This window comes from Phacochoerus africanus, chromosome 14 (assembly GCF_016906955.1).
Source record: "Phacochoerus africanus isolate WHEZ1 chromosome 14, ROS_Pafr_v1, whole genome shotgun sequence".
Taxonomy (NCBI): domain Eukaryota; kingdom Metazoa; phylum Chordata; class Mammalia; order Artiodactyla; family Suidae; genus Phacochoerus; species Phacochoerus africanus.
In genome coordinates, this window is record NC_062557.1 from 22,327,067 (window position 1) to 22,347,955 (window position 20,889).

Here is a 20,889-nt window from a genome sequence, read left to right on the forward strand (position 1 = left end):
TTACCCATGAAATTGGTAAAGGTTAAAATATAAAATTGCTAGATTCAGAGTTCCTGTTGCGGTGAAGCAGAAACGAATCCAATTAATATCCCTGAGGATGCAGGATGGACCCTTGGCCTTGATCAGTGGGTCAGGTGTAGGCTGGCAGCTGTATCTCCAATTCAAACCCTAGCCTGGGAACATCCATATGCCTTGGGTGCAGCCCTAAAAAGCAAATTAAAAAAAAAAAAAACTAAAATTGCTAGCTTTGTGAAGACAGGAACCACCACCTTGCACAGTGCCTGGCACACTGAAGATGCTCAAAAAACCCACCAAATAAACACCACCCTATGGTGGGCACAAGGATCCAAGAAAACAGGTACTCTTTCCTACTACCCAGGAAAAGATAAATTGGTATGCTTTTTCTAGATAGTAATTTACGTATCACCTTTTAAAAGTCAGCACAAGAATTCTACTTCCAGGAATTAAGTTTAAGAAAATAACCGGATAAATCCAAAGTACATAAATAGGAAAAAAAAAGAAAATAATTGGAGAAGTGCACAAAGATGTTAATAATAGCAAAAATGGTGTATAACAGCATAACATAACACTGAAAGTAATAAAGTTCAACTGAAAAGAACAATGATGGTATAACCATACAATGGAATGCCAGTACAGCTCTTTTAAAATCATTTATTTATACATTCTTTTTTTTTTTTTTGGCCAATTAAGCTCTTAAAGGTATATAAGTAAATGTCTTTTCATGGAAGTAATGTCTGACACAATCAAGCAAAAAATACTATAAAACAATACATATAGCATGATTCCAGTTTCCTCTTCTACAGAATAAGAGTAATAATAGAACCTATCTCAAAAGGTAAGTTTGAGAATTAAATGATGACACTTTTTAAGAGCTTAGTACAGTGTCTGGCATATCGAGCTCAATAAAGTATAGAAATTGTTTCAAGCATCTTCTCTGACCACAAAGGCATGAAACTAGATATCAATCACAGGAAAAGAAATGAGAAAAAACTGACTACATGGAAACTAAACAACATGCTACTAAAAGACCAACTGGGTCAATGAGGAAATCAAAAAGGAAACTAAAAAAACCCTTAAGACAAATAATAATGAAAACACAACCACACAAATTCTATGGGGGAGTTCCCATTGTGGTTTAGTGGTAACAAACCTGACTAGCATCCATGAGAATGCAGGTTCGATCCCTGGCCTTGCTCAATGGGTTAAGGATCACATGTTGCTATAAGCTGTTGGTGTAGGTTGCAGATGTGACTTGGATCTGGCATTACTGTGTCCATGGTATTCAACCCCTAGCCTGGGAACGTCCATATGCTGTGGGTGTGGTCCTAAAAAGCAAAACGAAGAGACAAACAACAACAACAAAAAAAAGCAAAACAAAATCTATGGGATGCTGAAAAAGTAGTTCTTAGTGGGAGGTTCACAGTGATACAGGCCTTCCTCAAAAAAACAAGAAAAATTCTAACTCAACAATCTAACCTACCATCTAAAAGAATCAGAAAAAGAAGCACAAACGAAACTTAAAGTAGGCAGAAGGAAGGAAATAATAAAGATCAGAGAGAAAAGAGATTAAAAAAACAATAGAAAAAGTCAATGAAATCAAGAGCTAGTTCTTTGAAAGGGTAAACGAAATTGACAAACCTCTGTTCAGGTTCACCAAGAAAAGAGAGCTAACCCAAATAAACAAAGTAAGAAATCAAAAAGGAGAAATCACGGAGTTCCCGTTGTGGCTCAGCAGTTAACAAATCTGACTAAGAACCATGAGGTTGCGGGTTTGATCCCTGGCCTTGCTCAGTGGGTTAAGGATCCAGCATTGCCACGAACTGTGGTGTAGGTCGCAGACGCGGCTTGGATCTGGCGTTGTTGCTGTGGCTGTGGCGTAGGCCAGCAGCAGCTCCAATTAGACCCCTAGCCTGGGAACTTCCTTATGCTTTGGGTGCAGCCCTAAAAAGACAAAAAAAAAAAAAAAGACAAAAAGGGAGAAATCTCAACTGATACTGCAGAAATACAAAAAACCATAAGGGAGTACTATGAACAATTACATGCCAACAAATGTGACAACCTCAAAGAAGTGGACATCTTTCTAGGAACATACAGCCCACTAAAACTGAATCAAGAAGAAATAGATGATTTAAACAGACCTAGCACTAGATGTTAAATTGAATATGTAATTAAAAAAAAAAAAAACAAACTCAGTACAAAAGTCCAGGACCAGATGGCTTTGCAGGCAAATTCTACCAAACATACAAAGAAAAACTTGCACTGATCCTTAAACTCTTTCAAAAGATTGAAGAGAAGGGAACACTCCAAAAGTTATTCTATGAAGCCACCATTACACTAATACCAAAATCAGACAAAGATATCACCAAAAAAGAAAATTATAGGTCCATGTCTTTAATGAATATAGATGAAAAATTTCTCAACAAAATTTTAGCAAACCAAACCAAACAACACATAAAAAAAAGATCATACACCATGACCCAGTGTGATTCATCCCAGGTTCACAAAAATGGTTTCAACATACACAAATAAATGTAGTAAACTACATTAACAAGAGAAAAATCAAAAAACCACATGATCATCTCAAAAGATGCAGAAGAAGCATTTGACAAAATTCAACATCTATTCATTAAAAACTCTTACCAAAGTGGGAATAGAGAGAACATATAGCAACATAATTTAAGCCATTTATGACAAACCCACAGCCAATACAATACTCAACAGAGAAAAGCTGAAAGCCTTCCCACTAAAATCTGAAGCAAGACAAGAATGCCCACTCTCATCACTTTTACTTAACATAGTATTGGAAGTCCTAGCCACAGCAATCAGACAAGAAAAAGAAACAGGAAAGAGTTTCTGCCGTGGTACAACTGGACCAGGGGTGTCTTGGGAGCGCTGGGACACAGGTTCGATCCCTGGCCCAGCACAGTGGATTAAGGATCCAGTGTTGCTCCACCTGTGGCTTGGGTTGCAACTGTGCCTCAGATCTGATCCCTGGCTTGGGAATTCCATGTGCCGCCAGGCAGCCAAAAAAGAAAGAAGAGGTATCCAAAGTGGAAGGGAAGAGGTAAAATTGTCACTATATGCAGATGATATGATACTATATATAGAAAACTCCACACACAAAAACTTCTTGATCTAATAAACAAATTCATCAAAGTAGCAGGAAATTGACACTCAGAAGATGTGGTACATATATGCGATGGAATACTACTCAGCCATAAAAAAGAATTAAACAATCCCATCTGCAGCAACATGGATGTAATTAGAGATTATCATGGAAACTGAAGAAGTCAGAAGGAGGAAAGGCAAACACCACATGAAATCACTTATATGTGGAATCTAAAACATGGCCCAAATGAACCTATCTACAAAACAGAAACAGATTCACAGATGTAGAAAACAGACTTGGGTTGCCAAGGGGGAGTGGGGAGGGAGTGGGATGGACTGGGAGTTTGGGGTTAGTAGGTACCAACTATTACATTTAGAATGGATAAACAAGATCCTACTGTATAGCACAGGGGACTATACCCAATTTCCTGGGATAGACTATGATGGAAAAGAATACAAAAAAGAATGTACATACACTTATGACTGAGTTACTTTGCTGTACAGCAGAAATTGCCACAACACTGTAAGTTGACTATATTTTAATTTTAAAAATAAAAATTAAAAAAATTAAAAATGAGTAGCTTATCTTATACTTGAAAGAAAAAAGGTACACACAATGATATATACTGACACTAGTTCATTTCGAGTAATAAATATGTTTTTCTGTATTTTCTAGTTTTCCCACAATAAATATACAAAATGTTAATAAAGGTTTTAGAAAGTTTAACACTTTCTATGTTTATTAGTATTCTCTAATTTTTTCAGATTTTCAGTACAGTAAAAAAAAAAAAATGTTAATGCTATCACTAACCATTTAATGACATGCCAAGCCATTCACGATGTGTTTTTTTTGTTTGTTTGTTTGTTTTTTTGTATTTTTGCCATTTCTTAGGCCACTCTCATGGCATATGGAGGTTCCCAGGCTAGGGGTCCAATCAGAGCTGTAGCCACCGGCCTACGCCAGAGCCACAGCAACACGGGATCCGAGCCGCGTCTGTGACCTACACCGCAGCTCACGGCAACGCCGGATCCTTAACCCACTCACTGAGCAAGGGCAGGGACCGAACCCACAACCTCATGGTTCCTAGTCGGATTCGTTAACCACTGCACCACGACGGGAACTCCCATTCACGATGTTGTAATGAATAAGAACAGATCAGAAATCGGTATGTACGTAAAGCACAAGCTCTCTCTCTCTCTTTTAAAGTAGACACAAAGAGAGGGAGGGGAAGATATACACAAAACTGCTATAAATGGTTGGAGTGTAGGTAATTGCTCCTTTATGCTTATCCACAGTTCATACATTTTTTAGCATATTCCTTTTGTAAAGAGAAAGATTTTTACTTAACATGTCCTAAATTGAGTTCATATCCTCCTCCACAAACTGGCTTCTCTTGTAAATAGCATCATCATTTAATCAATCCCCCAACTAGAGTCATTCAAACCTCCCTCCTCTTCCTCACTCTTCCATGTGTCATCACGCTCCAGATTTCGCTTTTTCAGTATCCCTTGTTTCCACTCTCCGTCCTCATTGCTTTAGTCTAGATTTTCAATTTTCAATTGCCAGAGGCTTCTGTCTCCAGTTTCAACCTATCACTAGTCTCAACTCCCAATCTACCATCCACACTGTTAAGCAAGATCTTTCTAATACAGACCCAAGCAGGTCTGAGCCACGTCTGTGACCTACACCACAGCTCATGGCAATGCCAGATCCCTGACCCGCTGAGCAAGCTCAGGGATTGAACCCACATCCTCATGGATACTAGTTGGATTTGTTTCCGCTGACTGGCCATTATGGTCCTAAGGGAACCTCTCAGGGTTCAGACAACTAGTTGATGGAAACGGACTTTACTTATTTATCCCCCAGCTTCTAACACCGCATGTCTTTGAGCATGCTACGTCTTATACCAGGAAGTTCTAAGTATCCATCAAGATTGTGAGAGAGCTGGGTGGAAGGACCACCTACCTGATTAAAAGTGGGAGGTGGAGGAGGACCAGGGGGTGGTGGAGGGGGAGGAGGAATTGGCATCCTTGCCCTGCTTGCAGTTGGCACTGCTCTCTCTCCGTTTTAATTTGCAGCTTTAGGTCACTCATATACCTGCAAGTGAAACAGAAATAAATTCATGAGAACAACTCTGCTCTTAAGAGACAGTGAGTAGCAGGAGAACCAGAGGACTGGGCATGACATCAGAGAGAAACTAGACACCTCATCTCCTAGTTGTACTGTGATATAGGCCAGGGCTTTGTGAACCTTTCCTATAAAAGGCCAGATTATGTTGTACATTATTCTTTTGTTTTGACAACCTTTTATTTATTTTAGGACTGAACCTTCAGCATATGGAAGCTCCCAGGCTAGGGGTCAAATTAGAGCTACAGCTGCTGGCCTACACCACAACCACAGCAACACCAAATCCGAGCTGCATCTGCGACCTACACCACAGCTCACGGCAACACTGGATCCTTAACCCACTGAGCAAGGCCAGGGAGCAAACCAGCAACCTCAGGGTTCCCAGTCGGATTCATTTCTGCTGCACCAGGACGGGAACTCCGACAACCTTTTAAATTAATAAACTTTACCTTTTATAACAGTTTTAGATTCACAGCAAAACTAAGCAGAAAGTACAGAGCTCCCCTATAACTGCTGTCCCCATGCACATACAGCATCCCCCACTATCAACACCCTGCAGTGGTACATTTGTTATGACTGATGAACTGAGACCTCATTATCACCCAAAGTCCACAGTTTGCATTAGGGTTCACTCTTGGTGTTGTACATTTCATAGGTTTGGACAAATGTATAATGACAACTATCCACTAACGCAGTATCATACAGAAGAGTTTCACTGTCCTGAAAATTCTCTTAGGCTTTGCCTATTTATCCCTCCCTCCCCACCCAGAAGCCCTGGCAACCACTAAGCTTTTTAATGTCTTCATAGTTCTGCCTTTTCCAGAATATTATATATAGTTGGAATCATCCAGTATGTACCCTTCTCAGATTGGCCTCTTTCACTTAGTAATATGCATGGAAGTCTCCTCCAATTCTTTCCATGGCTTGATAGCTCCTTTCTTTTAGTGTTGAATAACATTCCACTGTCTGGATGTACCATAGTCTGTTTATCCATTCACCTACTTAAAGATATCTCGGATGCTTCCAAGTTTTAGCAATTACGAACAATGCTGATATAAACATTCTTGTGCAGGCTTCTGTGAGGACCTACATTTTCACCTCATTTGGATAAATATCAAGGAGTATGACTACTGGATTATATGATAAGAGTATGTTTTGCAATAAACTGCCAAGATATCTTCCAAAGCGGCTGCATCATTTTGCATTCTCACCCGCAATGAATGAGGGGTTCTCTTGCTCCACTTCCTTGTCAGTGTTTTGGATCTTGGTCATTCTAATAGGTGTGCAGTGGTAGCCTACTGTTTAAATTTGCAGTTCTCAAAGGACATATTGTGTTGGAATCTTTTCATATGCTGACTTGCCATCTATATATCTTCTTTGATGAGATGCCTGTTCAGGTCTTTTGTCGACTTTTTAATTGGGTTGTTCATTTTCTTATTGTTGAGTTTTAAGAGTTCTTTGTATATTTTAGATAAGTCCTTTATCAGATTATATCTTTTGCAAATATTTCTCTCTGTGGCTTGTCTTCTCTTGATTTTTACAATGTATTTATTTATTTATTTAAAGTTCCCAGGCCAGAGATCAAATTTGCGTCACAGCAGTAACCAGAACCATAGCAGCGACAATGCTAAATCCTTAACTTGCTGAGCTACCAGGGAACTCCTCTGCAACATTTTAAAAATGCAAAAACCATTCTCAGTCATTGGGCCATACAAAACAGACCATGGACCAGATCTGACTCATGGGCCATAGTTTACTGACCCCTGGTATAGTCATATCACTAGAATCTGATCAGATCATTAAAAAACCACGTGAGAATTTAGTCAGTTATGACTGGCTTAATATTTAACATTCAAAAACTACACAACTATCTCCTTATTACAGTCTGTAAGTGATCCTCATTTCACAAATGAGACTAAAGCCAGGAACTCTTACCCTAAAACCTTAAAGTAAGAGGCAAAGATAAAACCAAAACTCAAGAACATAACTATCCCCCAAAAGTCACCCCAAGGAAATCCCATTTCTTGAATCTCTCCCAAATCAAAGAGCAAGAAAACTGCAGAGGTTTGATTCTGAACTCTTTACAGAAATGGACAAAAATCTCTCTGTAAACTGGGAGTTAACCACTTAAACACTTCTCTCAATGTCCTGGGAGTGACGAGAGGAAAGAACAAATATTCCAAAGCTTCTATGAAACCAAGAACCTTTGTCGGTGAGTAGAATTTGATCAAAAACATGACTGTGAATGTTTTCAAAATCTCAATTCCTTCCAGTGTAATGCCACTACAGTCTGGGTGCGGCCCTGAAAAAAAAAAAGTTTTTCCGGAGTTCCCGTCGTGGCTCAGTGGTTAATGAATCCGTCTAAGAACCATGAGGTTTCAGGTTAGATCCCTGGCCTCGCTCAGTGGGTTAACGATCCGGCGTTGCCGTGAGCTGTGGTGTAGGTTGCAGACACGGCTCGGATCCCATGTTTCTGTGGCTCTGGCATAGGCCAGCAGCTACAGCTCCTATTAGACCCCTAGCCTGGGAACCTCCAATATGCCGAGGGTGCAGCCCTAGAAAAGGCATAAAGACAAAAAAAAAAGTGCTTCCTTCTATTCCTCCAAAGACAAAACCTATTTTTCTATTCAATATCCAAATATTCCTATATTTTAAAAGCACAAAACCTCCTGAGGACAAAGACACTGACTACTACTGCCTTTCATATTTGATAAATGTAGAATCCAATTTAGTTGTTGCTTTTTTCATATGTTTAAAATGATCTAAGAGGTATCCTAGAGTTACCACTACAATTTGAGGCCTTTATTCAAATGGCATTCTGCTGTTATAAAACTCAGGTTTCAATTGCAAGTTATTTTACAATGAGAAAAAATTTATTTTAAACCTAAATCTTAATGCCATCCATTTTCATGCTGAGAAACCTCAGGTAACAGCACTTTTCTTTGATTACAGAGTAAATTACAGTTTTTGTACCAAAGTACCCACAAAATCCCACAGGGGGAAAAAACTGACCTTGAACTTTTTTTTTTTTTAAGTGGCCTGCGTCCCTCAGCAAAGTGTCAGGGGCCTTAGTTCCTTATAAAGTGGCTTATAAAAATCAGTCATATGAATAGGAATTTGGGATGTCAACAAGAAAATTATCTCTCCTTTCTTAAATAAATGTTTAATTCTTTAAGGTCCTAGTAAATCTCTTCCCAATGAAAAGAAACAGAAAGACAGGTAAAAGAGACATTTGAAGATCCTCTCTGAAAGACCCTTAGCTCTATCTACTCTGTCTCCAGATAATCCAAAGAGAAGACAGTGGTGTCTTCAATAGGAAAAGGTTCCAAATGTTCCCCCGAATGGAATTCTTCTGATCTCATAAGTTCAAATCAAAAAAAAAAAAAACAAAAACTAACAGTATCAGAGATGGAATATAAATGTTCAGCAGAAAGAGAAAAATCAGTTGCTCTGGGACAAAGAAAGTCACAAAACAGACAATGGGGTTTTTGTTCGGTGTATTTTCATCCCAGCCAGACGCCTTGCCAAATGTGGCTTCAAAAACCCAGGTAGGTAGAGTGGCAAGACCTTCCAAGCGAGGATGTTAAAAACCCATTGATGAATCAGCTATTCACAACCATTCAATAAAACCAACCCTAGAAACATTCCCATCAAACAAGTTCAAAATGAGCCAGGCCACCGTGTATTCCTCAACCATGCTGCAGACAGACTTAATAGCAAGAAACCAAGGGTAACTGTAACAAATGAAGACGGGTAAAAAAACGAATAGGTAGGTTTTTGTTCAAACTGGATTTCAAATTCAAAAGCAACCACCCCATTCTGATAAGCACCTAACAACTGTTTCTCAACTCTAAAGGGGCCCATTAGTACCAGTTTAGATACTACCCTGAACTAAGAAACTTTACAGGAAACTTTCATGGATCTATGTCCATTTTATCCAACAAGCTCCTAAGCACAGACAGCAGAGTATCCTTCTATAGTTCTTTCCTACTATTTTACAGCATAGAGTAGAGGCTCAGCAGTCACTTGTTGAACTGAACACAAGTAAATTTAAGAGCAGCACTCTCTGGGAGGTCCCTTGGTGGCAGAGCGGAAACAATCCAACTAGGAACCATGAGATTGCAGGTTCGATCCCTGGCCTTGCTCAGTGGGTTAAAGGAACTGGCATTGCCATGAGCTATGGTGTAGGTCACAGATGTGGCTCGGATCTGGCGTTGCCGTGGCTGTGGCGTAGGGCGGCAGCTATAGCTTCAATTTGACCTCTAGCCTGGGAACCTCCATATGCTGCGGGTGCAGCCCTAAAAATACAAAAAAAGAAAAGAAAAAAAAAGAGTAGCACTCTCTGGGGAGTTCCCTGAGGCCTAGTGGTGAAAGGATTCAGCATTGTCATTGCTGTGGCACAGGTTCAATCCCTAGCCTGGGAACTTTTGCATGTCATGGGAGTGGCAAAAAAAAAAAAAAAAAAGAGTTGCATTGTTTGAAAGAGCTAGCAAGTGTGAATGGAGGGGAAAAATAATGAAGGACAGATCAATGTGCCAGAAATGGAAAAGACTGACACACAGAGACAGCTACAAAAAGAGATAAGGAAGAAACATAAGGCTATATACACATGTGTATTTCAGTGTTCCAAACAATTTGAACTTGCTGAACTTATTCATTCAAGAATTCATACAATAAATATTTACTGAGCACCCACTAGGTGCCAAAGCACTGTTCTACAACAATGGATCACAGCCAGGGTGACCCCTTGTCCCCTGAGGGACAGTCAGCAATGTCTGGAGACATTTCTTTTCTTTTTTTTTTTTTGTTTCGCTTTTTAGGGCCACACCTGTGGCACTTGCAAATTCCCAGGCCAGGGGTTGAATCAGAGCTGCAGCTGCCGGCCTAGGCCACAGCCACAGCAGCACGGAATCTAAGCTGTGTCTTCGACCTACACCACAGCTCACAGCAATGCCGAATCCTTAACCCACTGAGCAAGGCCAGGGATCAAACCTGTGTCCTTATGGTTGCCAGTTGGGTTTGTTACTGCTGAGCCACGATGGGAACTCCTTCTGAACACATTTCTGACTGTCATGACCAGAGGGTGCAACCAGCATCCAGTGGACAGAAAAAAAAGATGCTGCTAAACATTCTATAGTGCACGGGGCGGCCCCGCACAACAGAATTATCTGGTCCCAAACCGTCAATAATGAGGAGGCTGATAGATCCAGTTCTAGTGGCTGAACAAGACAACCTTCTCCCATCTTGGAGCTTACATTCTAGTGGAAGAGATCAACAAGGAAACAAATATAATCTCATTATCTCACTACCGATAAAAAGAATGAAATCATAAAAAGGGAATCATAAAGGGAGAGTGTAGGGTAGAGGGTAGGGTTCTTTTAGATAGAGAGAGGGCCGGGGACTGGGGGGCTGGCCCGCCAACGAAGTCTCTCCGTGAGCAGACTAAGCCCTACAAACATCTGGGGAGAGAGCATTCCAAAAATAATTAACAAACATAAAGGTGAAAACCCCCCTGAGATGGGAGTGAGCTTGATGTGTTTTGAGAACTAGCTAAAAAAAAGCCAGGGGAGTTAAAACAAGGTGAGCAGAGGAGCGGTAGATGAAATCTGAGGCATTTTTAGGCCATCCTTCTCCATCTAATGTGCCTATAATGCCAAAGACGTCGAAACAAGCCAGCCTCGCACCCAAAGTAAACACGCTCCATCAATGATCTCATTCATTAATCCACAGACTGTACCTGATATCTTGCTGGCTTGAGCACAGCTAGGGACCTCAGTACTACCTGGAACCCTTCCAGGGTTAAAAGTCACCTGATGGTAATCTGAATACCTGTCTACCTGCCCTTCACCCTTGTCCTCAAAAGCAGTATAGTAGGGGAGTTCCCTGGTGGCACAGCAGGTTATGGACCCGGTATTTTCACTGCTGTGCCTAGGGTTTGATCTCTGGCCTGACAACTTCCACATGCCTCAGGTGCCGTTAAAAAAAAAAAAAAAGAAAAGAAAGAAAGAAAAGAAAAAGAGAAAAGGCAGTACAGCATGGGGAAGCAGGATTTCATTACCATAGTGGCATAATGGCATCCAGTTCTTATGCCACAGAACCCCAACGTGGCAGAAGAGCCAGGAGCTACCTAAGAGTATTCACATGTCTCTGCAGGAGCCAAACAAGTTCCTATAATTACGTGGGAACTGATGTCAACGCAGAATTATGAACACACCTTAATGAGTTCTGGGACAGAACATAGTAGAGAGTTTCTACTAAAGCATTTTTGGTTTCTAAATACAATGAAACATGGCGTGCTCCTGTGGTGTAGCCAGTTAAGAATCTAGCACTGTCACTGCAGTGGCTTAGGTCTTTGCTGTGGCACGGGTTCGATCCCTGGCCTGGGAACTTCCACATGCCACAGGCACAGCCAAATACAAAAAAACGACAAACAGGCTAAATAACTTTCTTGTTACACATATTTTACCGCCCTCCCGCCAACAAAGGCTTTATATAGTCTGAAAATAATCTACAGCCCTCTTCTCTCAATGGAGAAGGTGCTACCTCCCTCTTGAAATTAAATTGTCAAACCTCTGGTGAAACAGATTTCTATCATGTGTGGAAATGGAATTAATTAAAATTCCAAGGCTACTCCATAAGGGAAAAAAATCATTTTCCAACTGCAGACATTTTCTATCATGGAAACTCAACTATGCAGCAAATCTTACTGATCCAACAAGTAATTTAAAAAATCACAAGCACACCACAATTATTTAAACTGAAAATCCTAGAACGTCTACAACTAAACCTGAATGTTTTACCTTTTACATCAATGACCTTTCACTGCTATAAGCAGCACACAACCCTGAAAGAGAAAATGATGGAAACAGAAGAAAGATATTTAACTATATGATGAAATCCTTTCAAACGTAATTTTTCTAATAAGAACATAAGTATGCATCCCCAAATTCAGCTTTTACACCTAATCTTTCTTGTCCCAGATTATTTTTCAAAAGCCATAAAAACATAAACTCAGAAGCCTATGTATTCTTTGACTACCTGATGTGATAAATATTAGGTACCACAGCTTATGATTCCCAGATACAGGGCAACCCAGCAGCCCAGTCCTTACATCTAAAATGATGACAAATCAATGAGAAGTCTATTCTTGTGTTCAGTTAAAGGGCCATAGCTGTGAAGAGTAGCTTCATTAAAAAGATGACTAGAGGGAGTTCTCATCGTGGCTCAGTGGTTAACAAACCCAACTAGAGGACGTGGGTTCAGTCCCTGGCCCCACTCAGTAGGTTAAGGATCTGGCGTTGCTTCAAGCATTGTGTAGGTCACAAACACAGCTTGATCTCAAGTTGCTGTGGCTGTGGCGTAGGCTACAGCTCTGGTTCAACCCCCAACCTAGCCTGGGAACCTCCATATGCCACAAGCGCGGCCCTAAAAAGACCAAAAAAAAAAAAAAAGATGACTAGAGATAACTAATGCGAGAGAGCAAATGTAAATAGAACGTTGAAAATGCATCCTAAACAGAGATCAAGGAATGACCACTCCTGCCTTCAAAGCACAGAGAAAATCCTGAAGGTACTGAAATTGGGGAGGTGGAGAAACACATACAGAAAATAGTCAACTGCAGTAAATCAGTAATAATTCAAAGTGCTGGAGTTCCTGTTGAGCTCAGCCGGTTAAGAACCTGACTAGTATCCATGAGCAGGAGGATGTGATCTCCGGCGTCACTCAGTGGGCTAAGGATCTGGTGTTGTGGTAGCTGTGGCTGTGGCAGGCCAGCAGCTCCAGCTCCAATTCGACCCCTAGCCTGGGAACTTCCATATGCCTCAGGTGTGGCCCTAAAAAGCAAAAAAACAAAACCAAAAACAACCCCAAGGTGCTGTAATGCTTGAAAGCACAGCCAGTGATCAATAATCAATGAGACAATAACACTTTAGATCTAGCATTGTTTCTGTGCTCTCATTCACCAAAACTGTTTCAATGAAACTTGCAAAAATCTATTTGAGCTGTTTCCACAGAACTGTTTGTCATAAAATGTAAATTTATGCCAGAGCCAACATGGCTTCCTCAGGCTGCATTTTAGCTAATAAAAGCCACAGGATTCCTAACAACTATTAACTAGGACATTGCCCTTAGCCTCTACAACATGACTAAGACAGGTACTATTTTGCTTCTGATCTCCAAGCGATTCACAGCAACCGAGGAGCAGCTGCACACACCTCATTTCCAGAAGTTTTACATACTGAGAATACAAGTTCCAGCCATTTTTCCTCCCAAGGCCTAGGGATCTATAACACAAAAAGAAGCAAATGTGCCCTCTCATGCTGTCAAAGGTAAAAACAAATTTCAAATCATGGTGCTTTAACATCTCCAAAAATGATGCTGCAAAAATCTAAGGCAGATAGTAAACTTGTTTTTAAAGCCTGAGTCAATGCTCCACCTCGAAAACAAAAACAAACAAACAAACAACAGATTCCTGGATTTGGACAGTGAAATGATGCTGAAAGTAGCTCAATGTTCATAACTAATATTTCCTCCCCACCCACACATCCCAGGAACCAGTGGGTTTAGAAATGTTAGCTAAAAAAAATGGAGTCACTCAAGGCCAAAGTTATTACCATTAGGCAGCATTTAACGAGAAAAAAGAGGAGTTCATCAGATGAAGGTCAGACATTCTAATTTAGAAACCCAGACCAAAGCCAGACAGACTAAAACACAGTCTGAATACAAAAGCAGTATTAGGGGAAGCCTAAGGAGTCTGCCTTGGAGACTTAGGATAGCAATAAATGGTTTAGATGCTCCTAAAGCAGAGCTTCCAGGGAGTTCTCGTGGCACCGTGGGTTGAGGATCCGGCGTTGTCACTGCAAGCAGCTTGGGTTGTTGCTGTGGTGCAGGTTTGATCCCTAGCCCCACAACTTCCACATGCCATTGGCGCAGTCAAGAAAGGGGGAAGAAAAAAAAAAAAAAAAGACCCTAAAATCTTTCAGAAAAAAACAGATTCCGCACGAAGACTCCAAAATCGGAATGGCATCAAACTTCGTAACACCATTATTGAAAGTTAGAAGACCACAAAGCAAGGCTTAAAATTTCCAAATAAATATGATCCCCAACATAATATTTCATACCTAGTCAAACAACTAACCAGCATGAGGGTAGAAAAGAGAGGATGCAGACACACAAGCCCTCAAAACAAAAGGCCCCCCGCCTATGAACATTTTTCCATAAGGCCTTTGGAAGAGGCTCCACTGATGTGTCTGAACACACTGAAAAGAGATACGTCTCTCTGAGTTTTGGGATGAATGATTGATACTGAATAAATTAAGCAAAAAATAAAAAAAAAAGAAACGGCAATTATTATATTTGGGGGGGAAAAGTAAAAGGAAGGAAATATAATCATAGTACACAGCCATTTGTTACTTCTTTATCTTCTTACTGCTCCCTTCTGGACTCATGGGAGAGGAGGGAGGCTGGAGGCCTGGAAACTACCCTTCTCAGAATCCCGTCAATGGGGCTGCAGTTTTTTTTCTATTTAGGGCCACACTTTTGACATATGGAAGTTCTTGGGCTAGAGGTTGTAGGCTGCAAGCTTACGCCACAGCCACAGCAACGCCAGATCTGAGCTGCGTCTCCCATCTACACCACAGCTCATTGCAACACCAGATCCCCAACCTGCTGAGCGAGGCCAGAGATCGAACCTGCATCCTCAGGGTTACTTAGTTGGGTTCATTACCATCATTACCACTGAGCCACAATGGGAATTCCAATGGGGCTGCAGCTTAAATTCCACCAGCACAAGCCGTTCGCTCAAGATCTGGAAGATGGGGAGTTTCCATTGTGGCTCAGCAGGTTAAGAACCTGACTAGCACCCATCAGTGCCTGGCCTTGCTCAGTGGGTTAAGGACCTGGTGTTGCCACAAGCTGCACCGTGGGCTGCAAATGCAGCTCGGATCCAGCACTGCTGTGGCTGTGACATAGGCTGGTAGCTGCAGTTCTGATTTGAACCCTAGCTTAGGAACTTTCATACGCTGTGGGTGTGACCCTAAAAAGACCAAAAAAAAAAAAAAAAATTGGAAGATGGAAGGAAAGCAGATGTTATTATTATCTTCCAATAGCAAGTATGTGGCCTCCAACAGATGATAGACAAGTGGTTTGTAGCAGTTTTCAATATTCTGCAAATTGCCTGCTTTGGCGTTTACAGCAGCCAAGATTATTAATGGCTACAGTTTCTTACAATCCCTGCAAGTGGTTTTCCCTAACCTATGTGCCCATGGCCTTCCGATGGTTTGGTAATCTTTGAGATATCAAGAATGGCTTGTTTTTGGAGTTTCCATCATGGCGCAGTGGAAATGAATCTGACTAGCATCCATGAGGATGCAGGTTCAATCCCTGCCCTCGCTCAGTGGGCTAAGGATCCGACATTGCCGTGAGCTGTGGTGTAGGTGGCAGATTCGGCTTGGATCTGGCGTGGCTGTGGCGTAGGCTGGCAGCTGTAGCACAGATTGGATCCCTAGCCTGGGAACCTCCATATGCCGCAGGTGCAGCCCTAAAAAAAAAAGTACATACACACACACACACACACAAATAGTATTAAAAGTGATTGAGGAGTTCCCGTTGTGGCGCAGTGGTTAACGAATCTGACTAGGAACCATGAGGTTGCGGGTTCGGTCCCTGGCCTCGATCAGTGGTTCAAGGATCCGACGTTGCTGTGAGCTGTGGTGTAGGTCGCATACGTGGCTTGGATCCTGCATTGCTGTGGCTCTGGCGAAGGCCAGAGGCTACAGCTCCAATTAGACCCCTGGCCTGGGAACCTCCATATGCCGCAGGGAGCAGCCCTAGAAAAGGCGAAAAAAAAAGTGATGGAGGGCAAACAAGGAGAAATGGAGCAGCTTTTTACATTATAAGACTTATAGTACTATTTAACTCCTTAAACTATGTATTTTCACTATTTTGATTTTTGAAAAAATTACTAAAAGCCAAAAAAAACTAACACTGTATAAGCAAAACCAAACTTCAGATTGACCAAAACTGCAAAAAATAAAGTCAATACTGTATCTGTTCCCAAGGCAGTTGGTAAAATCCCAAACAAACCAAAGTAATCTGTGTCTCAGGCTGAACTCTGATGGAGACAGGCTGCCTAATGTGACCTTAATCTCCGCCACAGCGTGGGTGTAACCAAACATTCACCACCCCAGAGCTTACTCTACCACAGGTCAAGGATGTGAGGAACTTCTAGGCCGCCACGAGCATTCATGACCAAAATTTAATCGCAAAGGTAAACACAAAAAGAGAGGGGTAAAATCTTAAAATTGTTATCTTGGCCCCTTTTTAGGTCCTGGGTTTGTTTGTTTTTTGGCTGCATCCGAGACATATGGAAGTTCCCGAGCTACATCTGGGACCTACGCCAGAGCTGCAGCCACACCAGATACTTAACCCACTGTGCCGGGCCGGGGATCGAACCCGTGCCGCTGCAAAGACAACACTTAACCTGCTGTGCCACAGTGGGAACCCCTTGTTTTCAATTTAATGCAACTAACCGAAAGACAAAAATAACCAACATCTGCAGTCAGAATTGCTTTAGAAGTTTTAAGAAACTGCTAATGAGATTAAAAGACTTGTTACCAGGTAGGCTGAAACCTAGTCACTGATGACAGAAAACAGCTCTTCTCACAGTGGGCTGGCCATCTCACAGCACTCACCCTCAACCTCCAGGTGCCTCCCTTCATTTGCACACCCCCCAAATAAAGCAGAAAGCAGAGAACAGTCGGAAGTAAGGAAAATCAGTGATGACCGTCTCCATTAAGAAAAGGCCTGAAAGAAAACTCAAGCAAATGTTCCATAAAGTGTTGATCCAGACTTCACATGGAGAGACGTGTCAGGCCTCATTTCAAAGATAATAAATTAAGTCCCAACTCACCACAGATAATCTAATAACAAAGCTGTGACTTTGACTGTGGAGGCATCTCTTCTCACTCTAATACCCTTCAGCCATCAGATACACAGAGGCTCCTTGCTGAAACACTAGAAAAATCCCCCCATCTTCATTCCTTGATCACTAGTGATGATCAACAATCTAAACCAAGAGTCCGCTTTAAGTTGTGAAAACGGGGCAAGTTGATTCAATTACACAAGAAAAGTACTAAATCAAACAGGACCGTGTGGGCTTTGAGAAAGAGTACTATAATTTCTGAACAAAAGTCAATATAAAACATACTGCAAATATAGCAGATAAAAATGTTTTCATATATTCAGACTTATAATGTCCCCTGGCCTGATTCATCTGCATGTCCAATAATACTTATGCGTCACGTTAAGATATATGGCCTCAGAAGTTCCCCTGTGGCACGGCAGGTTAAGGATCCCATGCTGCCACAGCTGTGGCACAGGTTGCAACTGCAGGTTCGATCCCTCACACAGGAACTTCCACATGCTACGGGTGTGACCAAAAACAGAGAAAAAAAGACATATGGCCTAGATGATGGGTATGACAGAATATCACATTCACTCATTCACAATAAGAACATCTATGTTCTCTCTCCAGCCCCATGAGGCTTACAATATCCCAGTCAATATTCCCTAGAAGTGACTAGGTTTTTCTGCTTCCTAAACAGCAAGTCTGGCAAACTAATAATCCCATCATCCTCCATAATCTAAGAATTGCTCCCCAGTGGTCTCCAAACCAATTCCCAAGAGCCTGCAATGTTAAGACCTAATCCAGTTATGCGAATTTAATTTGCAGGACGTAAAATCGAGACTAAAAGAATAGACCTCATCCAGGGAAGTTCCCTTGAAAACATGTTCCACTGTACAAGCATCAGATCTCTTTATGATACTGACGGTTTCAGCATCAACTCTAGTGAACTACTATCTGTGGAGAGAACCGACAGAAAAAAGTCTCTACTGGAAAGGTTGAGCTCCAAATTCACCACGGTATTTATCTGTATTTTTGGAGAGCTCACCCTCCAAAGCCTTGCTTCCTGCCCCTCTGCTTCTCAATCCCTAAGCTCCAGACACTGGAGCTTCCTTCCACTCTTCAAAACAGCCTCGCTCTTTCCCTCTCAGGCTCTTCGCCTATGCCATTTCCTTCTCCTAGAATGTCAGAACAGTCTTTTGTCCTCCCCTCATCCTTTAGGTTTCAGCCTTAAAAGTCAATTCCTCAGGGACTCCCCTGACTGCTCCGCCTTCCCAATGAACCAGGGTTAGGCTTCCCATTAGCTCTCTGCACAGCACTTATGGCAAGAGTAATTAATTACCTGTTTAATGGATGTTTTCCCCACTAGACCGTGACCGCATGAGTGCAAGGACTGAGTCAGTTTTGTTCACTGCTGTTTATCTCCAGCACCTACCACAGTGCTTGGCACACCATGGGAGCTCAAAAACTCCTGTCAAATAAATGAGTAACAGGGCTCTCAAAAATCAGCTTCACCCTACAGATATAATCACAAATGCAAAGGGCCAAATCTATATGATTATTCACTGGGGCATAACTTTTAACAGCAAAAGACTGGAATCATTTGCTTTATTAATTTTTGTTTTGCTTTCAGCCACACCTGCAGCATGTGGAAGTTCCCAGGCCAGGGAATCATTTAAAATGTCCGCCAGGAAGTTCCCGTCATGGTGCAGCGGAAACGAATCCAACTAGGAACCATGAGGTTGTGGGTTCAATCCCTGGCCTTGCTCAATGGGTTAAGGATCCGGCATTGCCGGGAGCTGTTGTGTAGGTCACAGACGCAGCTCAGATCCCGAGTTGCTGTGGCTGTGGTGCAGGTGGACAGTTGTAGCTCCGATTCGACCCCTAGCCTGGGAACCTCCACATGCTGCTAGAGTGGCCCTAAAAAGCAAAAAAATAAAAAAAATAAAAAATAAAATGTCTGCAGTATAGTGCAGGTGTCAACTCTCTTCATTGCTTATATAGAATGCTAATCTAAGTTTTTTTAAAAATGCAGATTAAGTATTACTAGTGTGCTACACGTTTTAAAAAATGCAAGAAATATATATATATATTTGCTTTATATGTACATGTTGTCTCTGGAAGGGATCTCAAGAAACTGACAATACTAGTTGACTCTGGGAGGACGAATTGGATGAGTAAACAAGGGCTGAGGACAGACTATTCACCATATACCCTTTTTAACCCTTCAAATTTTGGCCATGTGAATGTATTATCTTTTTTTAAAAATAAAATTTGTGGGAGTTCCCGTCGTGGCGCAGTGGTTAACGAATCCGACTAGGAACCATGAGGTTGCAGGTTCGGTCCCTGCCCTTGCTCAGTGGGTTAACGATCCGGCGTTGCCGTGAGCTGTGGTGTAGGTTGCAGACGCGGCTCGGATCCCGCGTTGCTGTGGCTCTGGCGTAGGCCGGTGGCTACAGCTCCGATTGGACCCCTAGCCTGGGAACCCCCATATGCCGCGGGAGCGGCCCAAGAAATAGCAACAACAACAACAACAACAACAACAACAACAAAAAGGCAAAAGACCAAAAAAATAAATAAATAAATAAATAAAATTTGTTAAAGACAATCCTGTCCTGAAGTTCCTGCTGTGGCACAGTGGATAAAGGATCCGGCTTCGCCACAGCTGTGGCATAGGTCACAGATGTGGCTCAGATTCAATACCTGGCCTGGGAACTTCCATATACCATGAGTGCAGCAGAAAAAGCAAAAAAAAAAAAAGACAGTTCTGTCCTTAAAGGACAGAGATAAAGGAGTCCCCTGGTGGTTCACTGAGTTAAGGATCTGGCATTGCCACTGGAATGGCTCTGGTTACTGCTCTGGCACAGGTTTGACCCGCTGGCCCAAGAATTCCCACATGCCACAGGTACAGCCAAAAATTTTTTTTAAAAAAACAGTGATAGAGGAGTTCCCGTCGTGGCGCAGAGGTTAACGAATCCGACTAGGAACCATGAGGTTGCGGGTTCGGTCCCTGCCCTTGCTCAGTGGGTTAACGATCCGGCGTTGCCGTGAGCTGTGGTGTAGGTTGCAGACGCGGCTCGGATCCCGCGTTGCTGTGGCTCTGGCGTAGGCCGGTGGCTACAGCTCCGATTGGACCCCTAGCCTGGGAACCCCCATATGCCGCGGGAGCGGCCCAAGAAATAGCAACAACAACAACAACAAAAGACAAAAAAAAAAAAAGTGATAGAAAGAGTTTAAGTATCTCATACCTGGATCTTTGATGACAAACATGCTGCCTACATCTGAGCACTGGGAAGGTGGAAGTGGAAAGAAGGAAAACTCATTTACAAATCTTGGACAGCTCGAACCACAGCAGATTGGACCATTTAAGAATTTTTTTTTTTTTTTTTTTAGCGTTCCCCTTGTGGCACAGAAGAAACGAATCCAACTAGTATCCACGAGGATGTGGGTTCTATCCCTGGCCTCACTCAGTGGGTCAGGGATCCGGCATTGCTGTGAGCTGTGGTGTAGGTCAAAGACAAGGCTCAGATCCCATGTTGCTGGGGCTGTGGCATAAGCCAGCAGTTTCAGCTCCAATTCGACCCCTAGCCTGGGAACTTCCACGTGCTGAGGGTGCAGCTCTAAAAAGCAAAAAAAAAAAAAAATTGGGGGGGTAGTTCCTGTTATGGCTCAGTGGTAATGAACCCAACTAGTATCCATGAGGATGAGAGTTCGATCCCTGGCCTCACTC

At 42.1% G+C, this 20,889-nt stretch overlaps 1 protein-coding gene across 4 annotated transcripts in view; it reads right to left on the reverse strand.

The window, feature by feature from the left end:
• WIPF2 (WAS/WASL interacting protein family member 2) overlaps nt 1-20,889 on the reverse strand; it is a 44,428-nt gene that overhangs the window by 18,593 nt on the left and 4,946 nt on the right. For 3 of the 4 annotated variants that reach the window (XM_047757026.1, XM_047757023.1, XM_047757024.1), the window contains exon 2: nt 5,096-5,227. In XM_047757026.1, the coding sequence (XP_047612982.1) occupies nt 5,096-5,158 (63 nt within the window). In that variant the 5' untranslated portion in view covers nt 5,159-5,227. Of the gene's footprint in view, nt 1-5,095; nt 5,228-12,057; nt 12,077-20,889 lie in introns of those variants that run through there. The other variant, XM_047757025.1, reaches the window with a different exon arrangement.